We start from the raw sequence: 20,823 nt of genomic DNA on the forward strand, positions 1-20,823 counted from the left end.
AAAATGAGTTTTGTTTTACTTAAAGGTTAAATAGCATTCTCTTCTATTACTGATCAAACTATAGAGCCATCTGGTTTTTCTGTGTTAGTCAATACATTTAATTAGACAGGCATGCTTTTTACTACAGAGTAATTAATCAATTGCTGTGGAAGGAGTTTGTGTAACTGATATATTTCCTTCTCTCTTAGATGTTTGGGAAAAGCAAATTCTGTGTAAACATGAACACCACAACATACATTTATGCACATATACAAACATACATTTTTTGTGTGTATATATATATAGTGTGTGTGTGTGTGTGTGTGTGTGTGTGTGTGTGTGTGTGTGTGTGTGTGTGTATATATACATTTGAGTTTACAACAGTAGGTCCATCATCTATCTATAAATTTATCAAGAGAGCAATGATAGTTATCAACAGGCATAGGGCCTGTTGATATAAATTCTGAATTCTTTTTTTTTTTTTTTTTTGTCGGTCGTGGGGCTTGAACTCTGGGCCTGGGCGCTGTCCTTCAGCTCTTCAGCTCAAGCCGAGCGCTCTACCACTTGAGCTACAGCGCCACTTCCGGTTTTCTGATGGTTTATTGGAGATAGTCTCACGGACTTTCCTGCCCGGGCTGGCTTTGAACCGAGATCCTCAGATCTCAGCCTCATGAGTAGCTAGGATTACAGGCGTGAGCCACCAGCGCCCGGCTATAAATTCTGAATTCTTGGAGTGTGTTGGAAGGATGGCTTCTAAATTACTTCTCTTTATTCAGATGGGGGACATTTTTTGTTCACATCCATGTTTCTGAAACATACAAAGCTTTTAAATGCTAGGAATTTCATAAATGTATCTTTCCTTTGGTTTAAATAAAGGTCTTAGAGGGGGCTGGGAATGTGGCTTAGTGGCCGAGTGCTTGCCTATATGCATGAAGCCCTTAGTTCGATTCCTCAGTACCACATAAATAGAAAAAGCTGGAAATAGCGCTGTGGCTCAAGTGGTAAAGCACTAGCCTTGAGCAAAAGAAGCTCAGGGACAGTGCCCAGGCCCTGAGTTCAAGCCCCAGAAATGGCAATATATATATTAGGGGCAATAGCTTACATTGCTTGCTATGGTACAGTTTGCTTTTTTCTCCAGGAAGGTTCTATCAGTCTCTGTCTGTCTGTTTCTCTCTCTCTCTCTCTCTTTCTCTCTCTCTCTCTCTATTATTGGAGGCCGAGTCCTAGTGGCTTATGCCTATAATCCTAGCTACTCAGGAAGCTGAAATCTGAGGATCACAGTTCAAAGAATCAGCCCAGGCAAGAAAGTCCATGAGACTCTTATCTCTAATTAACCATCATAAAGCCAAAAGTGGTGTTGTGGCTCAAGTGTTAGATCGCTCTCCTTGAACTGAAGAGCTCAGGAACAGGGCCCAGGACTAGAGTTCAAGCCCCACAACTGACAAAAATAAATCAGTGAATATTTATTTATTTTTGGTGTGGGGCTTGAATGCAGGGCCTGGGCCCTGTCCCTGAGCTCTGTTGTTCAAGGTTAGTGCTCTACCACTTTGAGACACAGCACCACCTTTGGTTTTCTGATGATTAGGAGATAAGAGTTGTGGATTTCCTGCTGGAGCTGACTTCAAACTGAGACCCTTAGATTTCAGCCTCCTGAGTAGCTAGGTATGAGCCACCAGCACCCAGCTAGGAAGCTTCTATTTAATAAGCACTTTTTTATATGGTAGGCCATATATAGATTCTGTTTTGAATTTCAGACTGCTAAAAAGTTTTTTGGTGGGTTCCATTGGGTATTTATCTAGCAAAACACCTTGCAAACAGATCTTTCTAGAGAGTGTATTATTTAAGAGACACAGAAGGGGCTGGAGTTCTTGGAGGGAATGTTGGGCATTTTAATAGTATCAGTGAGTACAGGTATTACTTGAGTGGCTGTTTTCTACAAAGTTTAATGGACTGACAATATATTATATATATATATATATATTTTTAATGAGTGTGGTTTCTTGTGATGGTTATAGTGTGTTTTTTCTTGAAGAATCAAATTAGTATTTCAATATAGATCATGAATTAAAGACCAGCATACTGTAGCCTCATGTTAACTCTACTTAAAATCTATAGACTATATGCAGATCAGTAAACCGGTTGTCCTCTTAGAAAACAAAATTAATGAACAGTGATGTGGGTCAGAGTTTAGCTAGCTACAAAGGATTGTGGACAATATGGATCTTCACACCCCATGTTCCTTTTTATATTGGAGTCATTCATCTTGCACACAAAGTCTCATTAAAATTAAATAAGTCTCCTTTATCCAAAGTACTTTATTAGTCTTCTACCTCTGCCTCAATTCAGAGTATTGGGAAAATGTGCTCAATTGTCTAACTAGAGTATTTGAAAGTCCTTCTTCTCCTCCTCCTCCTCCTCCTTCTCCTTCTTCTCTCTCTCTCTCTTTTTTTTTTTTACTGTGCTGGTTTTAGGGCTTGTACTTGAGGCCTGGGAGCTGTCCCTGAGCTATTTTGCTTAAGGCTAGTACTCACAGCTCCACTTCTGGCTTTTTGGGTGCTTAATGGAGATAAGAGTCCCATGGACTTTCCGACCCTGGCTGGCTTTGAATAAGGATCCTTAGATTTCAGCCTCCTGAGTAGCTAAGGATTTCAGATATGAGCCACTGGTACCCCAGCTCTTTCTCCTTCTTTGAAGTCCTCCTTGTTCTACCCAGTTAGGATACAAGGTAAGGATTTTTTTTTTTTGTCTGTTGTGGGGCTTGAACTCAGGGCCTGGGCGTTGTCCCTGAGCTCTTCAGCTCAAGGATAGCACTCTACCACTTGAGCTACAGGGCCACTTCTGGTTTTCTGGTGGCTTATTGGCAGTCAGAGTGTCTGGGCTGGCTTTGAACAATGATCCTCAGATCTCAGCCTCCTGAATAGCCAGGATTATAGGTGTGAACCACCAGCACCCGGCTCAAGGTAAAGATTTTTATGAAATAAGTTTTTAATTTATGGTTTTTACTCCATGCTCTTTGGAAGGAAATAAACTAAGAACTTAGAAAATGTAAACGAATTCTTCATATTCATGTCAGTTTTTAATTTTGAGAAGAGTGTTTTGGTTTTGTGAGATACAGGGTCTCTTTGTGTAGCTCAGGTTGCTCTAGAACTTGCTAAATAGCTAAGGTTGGTTTCAAACTTGCTGCCCTCCCACCTTAGCCTTCTGAATGCTAGGATTATAAGCGTGTGATAACATGCCCGGCAATATTTGTTTTTGCTAAAACTGAGTAATCTATAGGTGTTTACAAAAATTTATTTATTTTAGAAGATCTTGCTGTGTAGCCCACAATACACTAATGAGCCTAAACTCTTAATTTTACTGCCTCAGCTTCCCAAGTTGCTGGAATTAATAGACATTTGCTACCATGCCTGGCTGTGAAGCTTGATACTATGGTTAATTTGATTAATTATTGTGTTTTATAAGTTTTAATTATGTACTTTTTCTTTTTCTTTTTTTTTTGGGGGTAGGGGGGTCCGGTCGTGGGGCCTGAGCTCTGGGCCTGGGCTCTGTCCCTCAGCTCTTCAGCTCAAGGCTAGCACTCTAACACTTGAGCCACAGCGCCACTTCTGGCTTTTTTTCTTTTTGTTTATGTGGTCCTAAGGAATCAAACCCAGGGCCTCATGCATGCAAGGCAAGCGCTCTACCATTGAGCCACCTTCCCAGCCCCTGTACTTTTTCTTTTGGTAGTGATTAATGTGGAAACTCTTTCATCTTTGCTTTCTTTTTTTTTTTTTTTTTTGGTCCGGTCGTGGGGCCTGAACTCTGGGCCTGGGTGCTGTCCCTCAGCTCTTCAGCTTAAGGCTAGCGCTCTACCATTTGAGCCACAGCGCTACTTCCAGCTTCTTTCTTTTTGCTTATGTGGTGCTGAGGAATCGAACACAGGGCCTCTGGCATGCAAGGTAAGCGCTCTACCACTGATCCACCTTCCCAGCCCTTTTTTATTTTTATTTTTGTTTTTTTTTGGTCATGGGGCTTGAACTCTGGGCCTGGGCACTGTCCCTCAGCTCTTCAGCTCAAGGTGAGTGCTCTACCACTTGAGCTATAGCACTACCTCTGGTTTTCTAGTGGTTTTTATTGGAGATAAGAGTTTCACGGAGGTGCTGGGAAGGTGGCTCAGTGGTAGAGCTCTTGCCTTGCATGCATGAGGCCCTGGATTCCATTCCTCAGCACCACATAAGCAGAAAAAAAAAGCAGGAAGTGGCGCTGTGGCTCAAGTGGTAGAGCGCTAGCTTTGAGCTGAAGAGCTGAGGGACAGTGCCAGGCCCAGTTCAGGCCCACGACTGGACACCCCCTCCCCCCCAAAAAAAAGAGTTTCACAGACTTTCCTGCCAGGGCTGGCTTTGAACCATGATCCTCAGATCTCAGGCTCCTGAGTAGCTAGGATTACAGGCGTGAGCCACTGGTGCCTGGCTTTGTTTTTGCTTTCTTACTCGTTTTTTTCTTACATACCACAGAAAAATGTGAGATGGCCCTCCAAGACTTTCAAATTCCCTTTTGGTCCTCTGAACAGTAACTATTAGCAGGCTTCAGTTAGGCTGAAGGTGAATCAGCCTAAGTCCAGGAGACAGTGACTGTTTCAACATAACTAGGAGAGGAATCTGTCCACCTGCTTTGAGAATGTTAATATAGTTCCTACCTAGCCTATGTAATCATCTTTACTTTGGCATAAAAGACTTTCATGCTAGAAAGTTGGCTCAGTGGTAGAGTGCTTGCCTCGTATTCATGAGGCCCTGGGTTAGATTCCTCAGCACCACATAAACAGAAAAAGTCAGAAGTGGTGCTGTGGCTCAAGTGGTAGAGCACTAGCCTTGAGCTGAAGAGCTGAGGGACAGCGCCCAGGCTCAGTGTTCAGGACCCACGACCAACAACAACAACAAAAAGACTTTCTAATGCTCTTAGATATGCACATAACTTGCTCTGTCATTTCCTTCAAGGCTCTGATCAAAATGCTTGTTTTATCAGAAAGGCCTTCTGTGACCACTCTATATAAAAGGGAAACTAGCTACTCCCACCATTATAGTTTTTCATTTATATGTTTGTTGCTGTTAACTTCTCCCCTTTACTCACATCATATGAGTATATAATTATTTCTTCTGTTGCTCAATAAAATGTTAGCTTTGTGAGGACAGGAAAAAGATCTTTAGTTAGTTTTGTATTCCTTTTCCTGGAACACTGCCCAAAACATAGTAGACATTCAGTAAATATTTGTTTAATGAATAAAGGAATGAACTCATTTTTATTTCAGTCTGTCACAGTCAGCAGTCTCCCAGGCAGACAACTTTTTAATGCTGGCAGTGGTCCAGCAGACAACCATGAAATGCCATAAATGAATTCTTTAGGGCATTTTGTGATTCCAGTATGTTGGAAGTCATCCCAAGTTATACTCTTCTGGTAGGTGGAAGAGAAGTTCTAAGAGGAAGGGAGATCAGAACTTGCTATATCCCTATACATTGTAAGCATTTTCTACATTATTTAAGGAGCTGTCATATTAAATCCAATGACTTTAGTTGTGTGGGAGAGCTTTCTTCCTTCTAAGGCAGTCTTCTGAGTCAGCATTCTGGCTGGGCTTTCCCTCTCACCTTTTCAGAGGTTTGTCTTGAACAAATGGGAAAATACTGATCCTTCACCATGAGATAGTGAAATTTCTGATAAGCCTTACCTTGCTCTTTTTAAACATAGTTTTTGTTTAGTTTTGGAATGATGGTGAAATAAGAAGGGTAGCAAGAATTACATATGTGAAGTTTACAGTCTCAAACAATATGATGAGATGTATATCATATATACATACACTTAGTGGGCAGTTTTTTAAAATTCTGAATCCTCTTCCTTCATCCTTTGTTTGGGTTCAAGTTTCAGGTCCAACTGGTTTATTTGGAAGTGCAGTAAATAGTAGAAAAGTAGAGAACTAAGAGAGGGAAAGGTAGGAAATTTTAGTGAGCCACCTACCTACAACTGGAGTTTGATCTAGAGAAAGAAGGAAGCTGGGCTACTATTAGTCCATCCTTGTCATTGGTTGAGTGTTGCTTCAGTGCACACACTGTAGCAGTCTGTGGATACTTGAGCTTAAGAGAAAACCCTTATGTTAAGAGGTGCAGATAGCTGGAGATCTATCTGGTCAGTACATGAGTCCTGAGGGATTTGAACAGATTATCACCATGATTTCTGCTCCTTTTGAAATAGTAAATTACAGGAGAACGATCTTTGTTCTTTCTATTCTTTAGCCTTTTGTTTGTTTGTTTTTGTTTTTTGTTGGTCTTGGGGCCTGAACTCTGGGCCTAGGCGCTGTGCCTCAGCTCTTCAGTTCAAGGCTAACGCTCTACCACTTGAGCCACAGCGCCACTTCTGGCTTTTTCTGCTTATGTGGTGCAGAGGAATTGAATCCTCATGCATGCAAGGCAAACACTCTACCACTGAGCCACCTTCCCAGCCCCTAGCTTTTTGGTGTGTGTTGGTTGTAGAGCTTGAACTCAGGGCCTGGGTGTTGTTGCCGAGCTTTTTCACTCAAGGCTAGCACTCTGCCTACCACTTTGCGTCACAGCTCCACTTCTGATTTTCTGGTTTTCTGGTGGTTAATTGGAGATAAGAATCTCATGGACTTTCCTGCCTGGGCTGGCTTTGACTTTGAATCATGATCCTCAGATCTCAGCCTCCTGAGTAGCTAGGATTACAAGTGTGAACCACTGGCGCCTGGCTTAGTGTCTGGCCTTTTAAACCACATCTTTCTCTAAAGCTAGCTAAGTACTCAGATCTCATCTTGACTCTTCTGTGAATCACCAGGCCGCATGTTTCTCATAATGGCACCTACTGACTTCTGCTTCATGGAATGCTTGTTAAATACCTACATGTTTTATATTTTGCACTTTATTTGAGTTCCTTGGGAACTGTTACATCTTTGTAAGCAGCAGAGTCCTGGCATGTTTTATAATGGGTTGTTTTGCCAAATAGTCTGTGAGAAAAAACCCTGGGTTCTTGATAGTGTCAACCAGATAGTATCATAAACTTCAGGGAGTTACTGGATGGACTCTAAAAGCCAGAGCAATAATTTATTCCCCTCCTGTTTCTCTTGAAGTTAAAAAAAATTTTTTTGTATACTTAAACCAACCACCACTGCTTTTTTCCACAGCTTTTTTATCATCCTAAATATATACTCTATAACCATTAAATACTAAATCTCCAATCTCTGGCAACCACCATTCTACTTGGTCTCTGTGGTTTGATTATTCTAAGTATCCCATGTGAGTGAAATTATACGCTGTTTGCCTTTGTGACTGGTTTATTTCACTTTAGTATCATCTGTGTTAAAGCCTATATCAGAATTTCCTTTTTATTTGAGGATAAATAATAACTTTTGTATGTACATATCACATTTTGTTTATTCTTGTTGACAGCATTTGGGTTTTTCTACCACTTGGCTATTGTGAATAGTGCTGCTAGGAACACAGATTGCAGATTTCTCTTACGCAACATTCACTCTTTTTGTTTTGTTTTGTTTTGTTTTGGGTCCAGTCATGGGGCCTGAACTCTGGGCCTGGGCGCTGTCCCTCAGCTCTTCAGCTCAAGGCTAGCACTCTCCACTTGAGCCACGGCACCACTTCCGGTTTTTTTCTTTTGTGCTTATGTGGTGCTGAGGAATCGAACCCAGGGCCTCATGCATGCAAGGCAAGCGCTTTACCACTGTGCACCTTCCCAGCACTCTTTTTGAATATATACCCAGGTTTGTTGGATCTGGTGCCAGTGGCTCATGCAGGTAATCCTAGCTACTCAGGGGCCTGATCTGAGGATCATAGTTTGAAGCCAGCCTGAGCAGGAAAGTCTGTGAGATTGTCATCTCCAATTAATCACCAAGCTGGAAGTAGAGCTGTAGGTCAAGTGGTAGAGTGCCAGCCTTGAGCAAAAAGGCTCTTGGAAAGCACCCAGGCCCTGAGTACAAGCCCCAGGAATGACACCCAATAAAAATATTTTTTTGAGGAACTATTTCATTTTTTGATACCCATTATAATGTCTTTGAAGTGCTGTCTCATTTTGATTTACAGTTCTCTAACGATAGGGATGTTGAACATCTTTTTGTGTACTTATTGGCCTTTTTTTTTTGTTGGTCATGGGCTGAACTCTGGGTCTGGGCACTGTCCCTCAGCTCTCCAGCTCAAGGCTAGCACCCTACCACTTGAGCTACAGCGCCACTTCCAGCTTTTTTCTGCTTATGTGGTGCTGAGGAATTGAACCCAGGGCCTCATGCATACGAGGCAAGCCCTATACCATTGAGCCAAATTCCCAGCCCCCTTATTGGCCATTTGTATATGGCTATGATATATTTCTTCTTTGGAGAAGTATCTATTCAAATCACTTGCCTATTTTTTGCCCTTTTCTCATACTTTTCCTTTTCTTTCTCATCCCTTCTCCCTTCCTTTCCCTCTTTTTGCCAGTGTCATGGCTTAAACTCAGGGTTTCACATTCTCTGTTGGCTTACTTGTTCAGCTGGTGGTCTACCACTTGAGCCATGTCTCCAGTCTGACTTATTTTGGAGATGGAGTCAGCAGACTTTTCTGCCAAGACTGGCTTTGAATTATGATCCTCCAGATCTCAGTTTCCAGAGTACTTAGAATTACAAACATGAGTACTTAGAATTACAAAAAAAAAAGGGTAAGAAAATGGGGCCAAAACACAAGAACTAAGTTTCACTTCAGCTTAAAGTCAGTTTTGTTACTATTTGGAAATAATTGAGCTCTCAGAATTGATTACTTGAGGCTTGGTAACATTAGACAATGCTTTTTATGAATCTAAATTAGAATAGGTCTGGCAGTGGTGGCTTTTTTCATATGAAGCAAGTTGAAATTGTCTGATAAAAGTTTGCTTGTGCCTCTGGCACTAACTTCTGGCTGCCTTGGCAATAACTTCATGCTCAAGGATGTCACTGGCACCAGAGAACATCAGGATGCCTGGCCTTTCAAAAATTTCTCTGGGCTGGGAATGTGACTTATTAGTGGAGTGCTTGTCTAGTATGTATGAAGCCCTGCATTGGATTCCTCAGTACCACATAAATGGGGCAGGGTGGAGTGGGGCTGAGGGAGCTGAAAGGACCGTGGCTCAAATGGTAGAGTGCTAGCCTTGAGCAAAAAAAGAAGGTCAGGGACAGTGCCCAGGCCCTGAGTTCAAACCCCAGGACTGGCAAAAAACCCAAAACAACAACAACAAAAAAAACACAAACCTGAAAACCCCTCTGCGAATCTCTTAGCTTTTTTTCCTGCATTAATTTTTTATCAAATTGTGTTGTAAGATTTGTGTAACATGAGACTTAACAGTTAAAATATGTGGTTCAAGCTGGGCATTGTGGTACGTATGTATTCTTAGCATTTGAGTGACTGAGACAGGAGGATAGCAAGATAGTGTCTCAAAGAAAAAAGAGTACAATGCAGGAGTTGGGAATGTAGTATAGTAATAAAGAGTGTCTTTGACATATGCAAGGCTCTAGGTCCAGTCTCCAACAACAAATAATTAAACAAAAATATACAGTTCAACCAGGCACCAGTGACTTTCACCTATAATCCTTGCAACTCAGAAGGCTGAGATCTGAGGATGGCAGTTTGAAGCCCGCTGAGGCAGGAAAGCTCATGAGACTTTTCTTTCTAATCATCCATCAAAAAAAACTGGAAGTGGAGCTGTAGCTCAAATGATAGAATGCTAGCCGTGAGCAAGAAAAGCTTAGAGACAGTGCCCAGGCACTGAGTATAAGAGTATATACAGTTTATTGACGTGGCATTAAATACATTCATATTATTTTGTTAACTATTGCTGCTATCCATCTCCAGAACAAATTTGTCATCCCAAATTGAAACTGTACCTGCTACTAGGGCCTTTTTTTTTTTTTTGCCAATCCTGGGGCTTAAACTCTGGGTCTATGCACTGCCCACAAACTTATTTTTGCTCAAAGCTAGAGCTCTACCACTTGAGCCACAGCACCACTTCCAGCTTTTTCTGAGTAATTTATTGGAAATGAGAGTCTCATGGACCTTCCCGCCCAGGCTGGCTTTGAACTGCAATCCTCAGATCTGAGCCTTGTGAGTAGCTAGGATTGTAGGCATGAGCCACCAGCACCCAGCTTGCTGGGGCCTTTTGAAGCCATATTTGTTTACTGTTGGTATAAACTTTAAACTTCACTGCTCCAGTATCTCATTCAAGTATATACTTTTGTATATACTTTATGTAGAATAATATCTTCAAGCTTTATATATCTCACAGCATGTGTAAGAATTTTCTTCATTTTGAAGCTGAATAATAAATATTTCATTATATGTATTGCCAAATTCTGTAATAGACTCTTAGATCAAATTCACATTTGGCTATTTTCTTTTGTCAGTCATGGAGCTTGAACTTAGGGCCTGGGTGCTGTCCTGGAGCTCTTTTGTTCAAGGCTGGTACTCTACCACTTCGAACCATATCTCTACTTCTGATTTTTGAATGGTTAACTGGAGGTAAGAATCTCATGGGACTTTTCTGCCCAGGCTGGCTTCAAACTTCAATCCTCAGATCTCAGCCTTCTGAGTAGCTAGAATTACAGGTGTGAGCTACCAGCACCTGGCATCTACAAGTATTTTTATGAGGATATTTTCTACTTGGTGCCTTATAAATATATGCCTATTTTTCTTGCTTATTTTGTAAAAGTCTATCTTTACAAATAGTTGGATCAGAAGTCCACATATTTTGTTAGGTACATTGTATTTATTATATTTGGATAATTGTATGTCCAGTTGCAAAATAATTTAATTTTTTGTCCCAACAGTATATCCTTTCAGGCTCTGATGACTTCAACCTATACATGTGGAGAATTCCTGCAGATCCAGAAGCAGGTGAGTATATGTTAAGGATGAATCAACTGTTATGGCTGATTCTACTTGCCTTTGGCATGCAGTGACCCAAAAGGACTTATAAAGGAAGATGTTTTTCTCTTTTCTTTCCTTTTTTGTCAGTTCTAGGGCTTGAACTCAGGGCCTGGGAGCTGTCCCTGAGCCCTTCAGCTCAAGGCTGGCGCTCTACCACTAAGCCACATTCCCAGCCCCAATATTTCTCTTTTTAACTTAAGCAGTTTATAAGAAAAGTGACTAATAGAATTTTAAAATAAAATTTAGAAACTAAATTTAACTGTATCACTCATCTATAGCCTGATCTGTTATAAAAGATGCTTAGATTTTTCTCCTAAGAACCTTTCTTTACACCTCTTAAATCTCCATTATTTCCTTTCTCTCCTATTACACACTTGCTTTCACATGTATTTTCTGTATTGCCCATCTTCATATTCCTGCTCGTTGTTATTTTACAGTTGTTAAGCCTTTCCTTTCTGTTGGTCTCCCTTAAGAGAGGCTTTTCTGTTGATGGACAGGTGCATTTCCTGGGGTTTGGTAACGCAGACATCAAAGAACTATTTCTGCATTTGCTCTAGATATATTCGCAGAAAAAGCCTGTGGCCTTCCATAAATTTGTTTGTTTTGTCAGTTGTGGAGCTTGAATTCAGGGCCTGGGCACTATCCCTGAGTTCTTTTGCTCAAGGCTAGTGTTCTACCACTTTGAGCCACAGCACCACTTCTGGCTTTTGGGTGGTTAATTGAAGAGTCTCACAAGGACTTTTCTGCCCGGGGTTGGTTTGAACTGCGATCCTTAGATCTCAGCCTCCTGAGTAGCTAGGATTACAACAGGCGTGAGCCACTGTCACCTAGCAAAAAGCTTACTTTTGGGGCTGGGAAAGTGGCTCAGTGGGTAGAGTGCTTGCCTTGCATGCATGAAGCCCTGAGTTCGATTCCTCAGCACCACATAAGCAAAAAGAAAAAAGCCGGAAGTGGTGCTGTAGCTCAAGTGGTAGAGTGCTAGCCTTGAGCTGAAGAGCTGAGGGACAGTGCCCAGGCCCAGAGTTCAGGACCCACGACCGGACCCAAAAAAAAAAAAAAGCTTACTTTTAAGAAAAGTCTTTATCTCTCCTAATAACATACACATAATATTTTTGAACTTTTACTTCTGAACACTGACTTTAAATCTATTGACTTTAAATCAGTTTATTAAAGAGGAGTTTTTATTCTCTTATGTGGAGGCTAGTTACCTGGCGATTAAGTTCCAAGAGCCAAGTCAAGAAATAGAATTGTCTCATAGATCTGTGTACAATTTTTTGTTTCATCCCTCCCCTAGCTGTGTTTTATATCTACTGTAAAATCTCTTTAGGTGAACTTCAGCTGGAAACTTCCTAGACCTCAGCTTGTGTGGTTGTTAAACTCAATTTCATACATGTTTCAGCCCCTCTCTCCAATTATTGATGTCTCTTTTTTTATATTAATTAATGTCTTTATTTTTAAATGTTAACAATTAGCTCACAGTTTTAAAAACTATTTAGCAAGATTTAACAAGTCAATAAAACATGAAGGCTACTTGTGATATTTGACTTCTCACTTTGAACTAAAATTATCAGATTTTTTTTTTTTTGGCAGTCCTGGGATTTGAACTCTAGGTCTTAGAGTTCTTGCTCTTTCTAGACAGGTACTCTACCACTGCGTCACAGCTCCAGCCCATTTTTGCACTGTTTTATTAAAAATTGTTAATATAGATGTGACGTACAGTGGGTTTATAGTTTACATAGATCAGGTAAAGAGTACATTTCTTTATGAACAATGTCACCCTCCCCTTGCTCTGTCCCCACTGGTTATTTTTGGGATTTTGCTTCCTATTTATTTTTAAGGTTTTGGTTCATACCTGTACACACACCTGGGCCATGATCCTTCTATTTTTACTTCCTACTATAACTAGGATCATGAACACATAATCACTACTCCCAATTTCTTCCCCTGAGATAGAGTTCTTACAGACTTTTCTGTCCCAACTGGCCTAGGGTTAAAAGATTGACAGATGTAGACCACCATGCCCAGCTATTGATTGAGAAAGGAGTATGATGTGTATGCCTGAGTTGGCCTCAAATTGTGATTCTCCCGATCTCAGCCTTCCAGATAGGTAGGATAAAAGATTAAGACATGGGGGCCCAGCTACTGCTGCTTCTTCAACTTACATGTTATGGACCAAGGAAGGCAAACTTGTGCATTGCTCTCTCTCTCTCTCTCTCTCTCTCTCTGTCTCTCTGTCTCTCTCTCTCTCTCTCTCTGTCTCTCTCTCTCTCTCTCCTCTCTCTTTCTCTCTCTTTCTTTCTCTTCATCTCTGTCCAATATAAGATACTAAAGTAAGCAAATATGGAGAAGCTGGCTTACTGTTACATACTTTAATGTCATAATCACTATTTCATGCTGGATGACAAACATTTAGCAGCTATTGAATACCTGGCATGTGTTTCACAGGTTGTGCTAAACACTGAGAGAGTCTTGAGTGTGAGCCAAAGACAGCAACATCTTTTTCTTTTCCACTGTCCTGTTTGGAAAGACTATCAATCAGTCTTTTTTTTTAATGCTTCACAAAATTTTAGGAAATAAGATTTGTTTATCATATAAACTGTTCTGACTTAATGTATTAAATTATTCACATAGGCTTCTGAGTGGGCTGAGAGCATTTCTAGGTGTAAGACCCGTACCCACTGTGAAATGTACTGCCTGGCAAGATCGCGTCCTGTTCTTTAGTTGATGTCAAGTAATTTCAGAAATCCCCTTTAGAATGAGAGGGAGGAATAGAATTGAGAATTTTGCTATAGCAAAGAAAAGCCTATCAGAATGTTTCCTGCCTCTGAAGTAATTTAGAAGAGGTCTGTTTTTACATGGTAATTCTGAAGATAAAATAGACTTAATGTGGTATACCACTGTGGTATATTATAATGAAGGAGCATTAGTCTTGAAATCCTACATGGATTAAAGTCCAATTTTTCTACTAGAAAGAGTACTTCTAGCCGAGTGCCAGTGGCTTACGTCTGTAATCCTAGCTATTCAGGAGGCTAAGATCTGAGGATCACAGTTCAAAGCCAGCCCAGGCAGAAAAGTCCATGAAACTCTGACCTCCAATATACCACTAGAAAGCCGGAAGTGGTGCCGTGGCTCAAGAGGTAGAGCACTCGCCTTGAGCTGAAGAACGCAGGGACAGTGCTCAAACCCAGAGTTCAAGCCCCACAACCTACCTGAAAAAAAAAAAAAGGAGCACTTATAGGTGAGTTATGTAACAGCAGTTCTGAGTCTTGTTTTCTTCTGTAAAATATCTCCTGTACTTGCTTTATATTCTGAATTTTAATAATCTTAGAAACTTTCTGAAAGCTATCAAATATATGCCATCATTAATGCAGTGTAGACCTCTGATCTCCAAAGCATTTTCTCCCTAGTAACTGAGATATGGAAGTAATGGATTTGGCAAAATGTTGGGGATGTAAGTAATCCTTGAAAATATTTATATTTCCCTTCTATCTAAACTAATTATTCCTTTTTTTAAAAAAAAGCAATTTTCATAGAGTGGCTTTCTCTGAGATATGCCTCTACTCGAAGACCTTACTGTTTATGGAAAGAAGTATAATGTAATTGAGTTGATAAGACTGGTTTTAAATCCCTGCTGCATTCATCTTACAATTAAGGACTTGTGAAAAATACTTAATCTTACTAAACTCCATTTCTTCATCTGTAAATTAATGATATTAACATTACCAACAAGAAAATAATGTCAACCTTCTTAGGGTTATAGTGAGAATTCTGAGTTATTGAATGATTGTTATTTCTATTACGAAGACCAGTGACAGTAGTTGGTGTCAGTAGCTCATCCTTGTAATCCTAGTTACTTGAGAGGTTAAGAATGGAAAGATCAAGGTTTGAGGTTATTCTACGCAGAAGAGTCATTACAACTTTCATAGAAGGGAAGCTGGATATGGTAACACACATCTGTGAGATGACTGGATAATCCGCCTAAAAGTAGGAGATCCTGCTGTCTCAGTGGTGTACCTTGACAGGAAGTAAGATCCTGTAGTAAAAATAACCAATGAAAGACTAGAGGCATGGCTCAGTGGTACCTGCCCAGTCTAGCAAACAGGAGGCCCTGAGTTCAAACCTCTACTAGTTCTAGCAACAACAAAGAAGGGAAAAAAGAAGAAATAAAGATAATTTTTTTTCCCTTTTAACATTCCTTTTAAAAGCCAGGCACCAGGCTCACCTCTAATCCTAGCTATCCAGGAGGCTGAGATGTGAGAATGATGATTCAAAACCAGTGGTGGCAGGAAGTCTATGAGACTCTGATCTTTAATTAATCACAAAAAAGCTGGAAGTGGAGTTGTGGTTCAAGTAGTAGAGAGCCAACCTTCAGCAAAACATCTCAGGAACAATGCCCAGGCTTGTGTTCAAGCCCCAGGACCAGCACCTAAACAAACAAACAAACAAAAATCTCCTTAAAGGAAGAATGATGGAGGGGTTGACTGATCAAGAAGCACTTGACATTTAAATGGACATGTTAAATTAAACCACTTTGCCTAATCTTTTGAAGTTCAGAAAATTAAGAAGGGGAAAGAAACTCTTTAGAAATCAAGACAGTGTCCCTTTTGGTGCCCTTTTAGATGGCTGATAGAACTGTTCTAATATGTAATGCTGCTCTTGACTCATCAGTAGTTTAAAGGACTCCCTTATTTGACAAATTTTTCCCTGAATGGAAGTGAGAAACATGAATTTTCACTACCAAGTCACTGCAACCGCCTGCACTGGGAGTAGGCTATGGAAGGATGGAAACAGCTGTAAGTGTGTATTCATGGGCCTATGTATGTGCATATGCTGTGTCTCTCCCTTTTTGTAGGCATCCATTCACTCTCAGTTAAGTTTAGGCATCTGTTTTGTCTTCCCATGTAATTGGAAAAACAACTGTTTTTAATTGGTCATAAGTAGTTGGCTGCAAACATATGTGAAGTACACATGATGAAAGAAGCCAGTATAATTGACTCTTTTGTACATTAAGCATTACTGCCTGTGGAGGTCTTTGAGTTTTACTGACAGCACTGGCTGGTTTCTGGTTTCTCTCATCTCCTAAGAGGTTACATGGTCCCTGAGAGGCAGCCATTGCTCTCTCTATTGTTGGTATCCTTGATTATGTATCCCTTTATAGTTTAAAACTTGACAACCCTGTAACTGTTCATTTAGGCTTTTGAAAATGCTAAGAGGTTGTTTAGGCACCTCTTTTAGATATACCATGAAGAGAAACAGTTTTTTGTCCCTCACTGTAGTAAACTCTTAATTCCAGTGGAATTAACAATGAAATTGTCTCAACAGCTACTTTACCAAACCTCATTCTAGCAGCTCTAGCCTTCAAGCTTTTTTCTATAGAACCCAATGAAAGGATTTACTTCAATTTGTTTACTTACTGAGTATCCTTATATAAAACATGCGAAGTTATACAGATCATACTAGAACCATGCTGGAGATCTAATCCAGGGTCTTAGTCATTCTAAGCAAGCATTCTACCACTGACCTACCTCTCCAGCCTATGAACACTTCTTTAACTTGAAAGAATTCCAGTATATCAGGAATTAGGAAAGGGTTGTATATGCACCTGTACATGCATACACATACTCCATTTAAAGGTGAAGATCCACCAGGCACCAGTGGTGCATACATATAATCCTGACTATCAGGAAGCTGAGATCTGAGATTCTCAGCTCAAAGCCAGGCCTGGCAGACACTTCTAAGAGACTTTTATCTCCACTTAACTAGCAAAAAGCTGGAAGTAGAGATGAGGTTCAAGTATAGAGTGCCAGCTGTGAACATAAAAGCTGAGCAAGTGGACCTCATCTATCTGTTTGTGTAGTGTATATTAGTAATAAGGCTTGAACTGTTATTATACTACTGCTACTATAGTTTAAAGAAATTCTCTGCAGGGCTGGGAAGGTGGCTCAGTGGTAGAGCGCTTGCCTTGCATGCATGAGGCCCTGGGTTCGATTCCTCGCACCACATAAGCAAAAAGGAAAAAGCCGGAAGTGGCACTGTGGCTCAAGTGGTAGAGTGCTAGCCTTGAGCCGAAGAGCTGAGGGACAGCGCCCAGGCCCAGAGTTCAGGTCCCACGACTGGACCAAAAAAAAAAAAGAAAAGAAATTCTCTGTAGCCTTAAATTAGTTGTTTTCTCCCAGCTCCAGTATTCTTACGGGAATCTTTCTCCGAAAAGAACAACTGATTGCATGTTTCCTTCCAAAGCTAAAAGGGATTTCGGTCTAAAGAACTATTTGCCCTTCTTTATATGAAAACGTGAAACTTCACACACTAGAAATCTATTTACCCTCCAATATCATGGAGGATAATTTGCTTATCATTTCCTATGAATGAAAAAGCAGACATCTGGAATTTCCTGCAAGTTGGCCCCTGCCTACATTACAGTGTAGCACTTTAAAGTTTTCAGGAAATAACATCAAGATAGTCAAAATTAATACAAATCAAATACGTTAACTAGGAAAAAGGGTTATAAAACTAAGCCAGGCACCAGCAGTTCAGGCCTGTAATCCTAACTACTCAGAAGGCTGAGATCTGAGGATCACGGTTCAAAGCCAGTCTGGGCAGGAAAGTCCGGGAGACTCTTATCGCCAATTAACCACCAGAAAACTGGAAGTAGAGCTGTGGCTCAAGTGGTAGGGCTCTTGCCTTTAGCTGAAGAGCTCAGGGACAGTACCCAGGCCCCACAACTAAAGTGGGAGAAAACAACTAATTTAAGGCTGCAGAGAATTTCTTTAAAATATAGTAGCAGTAGTATAATAACAGTTCAAGCCCCATTACTAACATGCACTAGACAAACAGATAGATGAGGTCCATAATGAAAGATAATTGCTGGGGTCAGGATGGCTTTAAGAAATTATTAGAATATCCATAGAATTAATACGTTAGGTCCCTATGGGATAGGTAGGAATTAAGTTATTCTTATTTCTCTGCTCTCATAATAGTAAAAGTTCTATAAAGAAATGTGAAATTTGAAGCAAGAAGATAAACACACGACCATCACATGTTTAAAGCCCACAAATGGAGATTTTTTTTCTCTCCCATGAATGCTTGTGTTCCATAGCCTAAAATCTTGCATCTTTTCATTCATTCATCAAATAGTTATTGAAAACCTGCTAACTCATTCTAGTTTGACCCTGTTTTTACCAAAGAATCTGTCAGGGTAATGGAAGGAAGAAGCCCTTGAATTCTGATATTGGCATCTTTACTTCAGATTAATTCAGAAACCCTGGTTTATACAAATCTCTAGGACTAATGAAAAATTTCACAATAAATTACCTGTGTATAAATTGTATGTAAACTATATCATAAGGGCCAGACTCATTCATTTGAAACTCAGAAACAATACTATAGAGAACATCTTTTTTTCTTTTTCTTGGTCATAAGGTTTGAACTCAGGGCCTGGACTCTCTTCCTAAACTTTTTCAGTCAAGGCTAGTGCTCTACTACTTCTATAGCACCACTCCCAGTTTTCTGTTGGTTAATTGGAGCTAAGAGTCTCATAGACTTTCTTGCCCCAGCTGGCTCTGAACGGAGATCCTCAGATCTCAGCCTCCTGAATAGCTAGGATTACATGTGTGAGCCACCAGCGCCTTCCATAGAGAACCTCTTTCTAGCCCATTAATTGCTATGATTCTGTGAATACAATTTTGGTTACCTTAAAGATAGCAGTAGTAATTCTTCCTATGCCTAATCTCTCCATCAATTTCTTGGCTTTGTTGACTTCATCCTCTTTTACAAATTTCATAGGGACCAATGGTACTAGTTTGAGTGGGAAGGAGAAAAAAACACATTAAAACTGATGCCAAAAGCAGGTGCAGCACTGTTAGTTGGGAAACTAGGGTTAAGAGGATTTCTTGAGTCCATGAGTTTGAGACCAGCCTGACCAGTGTAGGGAGGCTCCATTTCAAGTGAAAGAAGTATTTCTGGTCACCAGCGTGGTGGTACATGCTTATAATTCTGTAGTCTGGAGGCAGAAAACAGGATGATCATGAGTTTGAGATCAGCCTGTGTTACACAGTGAGTTTTAATGCCAGGTTGAGCTACTTAACCATACCTTGTCTCAAAATAAAACATAAAAATGCTGGGAAGAGGACAAATCAGATGAAGTCACAGTACATGAAATAGCAAAAGAATCTATTTTTCCATGGTCTGAACTTTCAGACATTCATAGCCTTCAAGTATTCCTTTCTGGGGAATGGTAATAGGATTTGGATTTAGGTCTTCAAGCTTGCTAGCCTTCCAATAAGATAGAGTCTCATGGAATTTTCTTTCCAGACTGGCCTGGCACCACAGTCTTCCCACTCTCGGTTGTCTTGGGATGACATGTGTGTACTTTACCCAGCTGTGGGCTGTTGAGAAGGGGTCTCATGAACTTCTCTTTTTGTCCAGGCTAGCCGTGAACCATCATCTTCCTGATAATCAGCCTCCCCAGTAGCTACTGGCTAGGATTACACGCATGAGCCACAGGTGCCCAACTTCCTTCAATTTTCTTTTCTTGTCTTTTCTCTTCTTTTCTTTTCTTTCTTTCTTTTTTCTTTTCTTTTTTTTTTTTTTTTGGATGGTCATGGGGCTTGATCTCTGGCCTGGGTGCTGGCCCTGAGCTCTTCAGCTCAAGGCAAGCACTCTACCACTTGAGCAACACTTCCGGTTTTTTGGTGGTTGATTAGAGATAAGAGTCTCACAGATTTTCCTACCTGAGCTGGCTTGGAACCACAATCCTTATATCTCAACCTCCTGTGTAGCTAGGATTACAGGCATGAGCCACCAGCACCTGGCTTTCAAATTTTCTTTAGATGCAAAAGTTAATATAATTGAGTCTATGTGACCTTTGACAGAATGATTTGTTAATAATCTTTAATTCTGTGTAGCTGATTCTTGAACACTGGGGCCTTGTCCCCAAACACTTTGTTGTACTTACTAGGGATCTGCTGTACTTTAGGACTTGTGCCCATGTTCTAGGTTTATAAGAATAAACAGATCCGTGTCTACTTTCATTGAACATTCAGTGTTGTTAGTGTGATGAAATGTCTCCTAAGGATATCATTGGATAGAATTTTTTTCATCCCCATTTAATTTAGGACTTGAAACTCAACTGCCAAGCTAGGTGCAGATGGCTCATGCCTATAATCCTAGCTACTCAAGAGGCTAAGATCTGAAGATCACAGTTCAAAGAAAGCCCATGAGACTCGTACCTCCAATTAACCACCATAAGCTAGAAGTAGAACTATGGCTCAATTGGTAGAGTACTAGCTTTGAACAGAAAAGCTCAGGGACAGTGCCCCGGCCCAGTGTTCAAGCTCTAGGACTCTAAAAAGAAGAAAAGAAAAGAAAAAAAGAAACTCAGCTGCCAGAAAGATTTATAAATTAGCTTTATGCCTCTCATTCCAGTCCTATTTAGCCCCTCTGTCAAAGGTAAGGTTATTAGGTATTATAGCCAAACAGAGGTGATAGAATGGAACTAGGTTTAACCCAAAGTATCTTTGTTAGTGACAACTCCAATATTGGGGTAGGGTCAGGAATAAGAACTTAGACAAGTAGAATTCAGCAGAAAACCATGGATAAGAAGGATCTTGTCAATTTAACCTCATCTAGAAAAGAAATAGACCCAAGGGAACTCCTTGAAGGTGCTGAGATATCTGTATCTGTGCAACTATTGTAGGTTGCTTAAATTCCTATGGATTCCTCTTCTCTAATTCCCTCAAGTATGCCTAGGTTTTGGTTATTTACCCTCCTCCCTTCATACCCTAGGACCCCAGTGAACCCAGACTGTCTAGAGTTCCCACCACAACAGCCTACCTTATTGCTTAGCCTTTCCTTATCCTTTTTTCTTCATTAAAAACGCTCTAGTTCTATAGCCTAGTCAGTCTCTTCCTTTGTGATTTAATAGCAAACT

General features: G+C 40.5%; 1 protein-coding gene across 4 annotated transcripts in view; it reads left to right on the forward strand.

Moving 5' to 3' along the window:
• Dcaf5 (DDB1 and CUL4 associated factor 5) overlaps positions 1-20,823 on the forward strand; it is a 108,598-nt gene that overhangs the window by 70,525 nt on the left and 17,250 nt on the right. For all 4 annotated transcript variants that reach the window (XR_006149425.1, XM_042692471.1, XM_042692472.1 and 1 more), the window contains exon 7: positions 10,796-10,862. Coding sequence is in view for 3 of the 4 variants with exons in the window: in XM_042692471.1 (XP_042548405.1) it covers positions 10,796-10,862 (67 nt within the window). In the remaining variant the exon portion in view is untranslated. The remainder of the gene's footprint in view (positions 1-10,795; positions 10,863-20,823) is intronic.

Source organism: Dipodomys spectabilis, unplaced genomic scaffold (assembly GCF_019054845.1).
Source record: "Dipodomys spectabilis isolate Male_0828 unplaced genomic scaffold, ASM1905484v1 ptg000157l, whole genome shotgun sequence".
NCBI classification, from domain to species: domain Eukaryota; kingdom Metazoa; phylum Chordata; class Mammalia; order Rodentia; family Heteromyidae; genus Dipodomys; species Dipodomys spectabilis.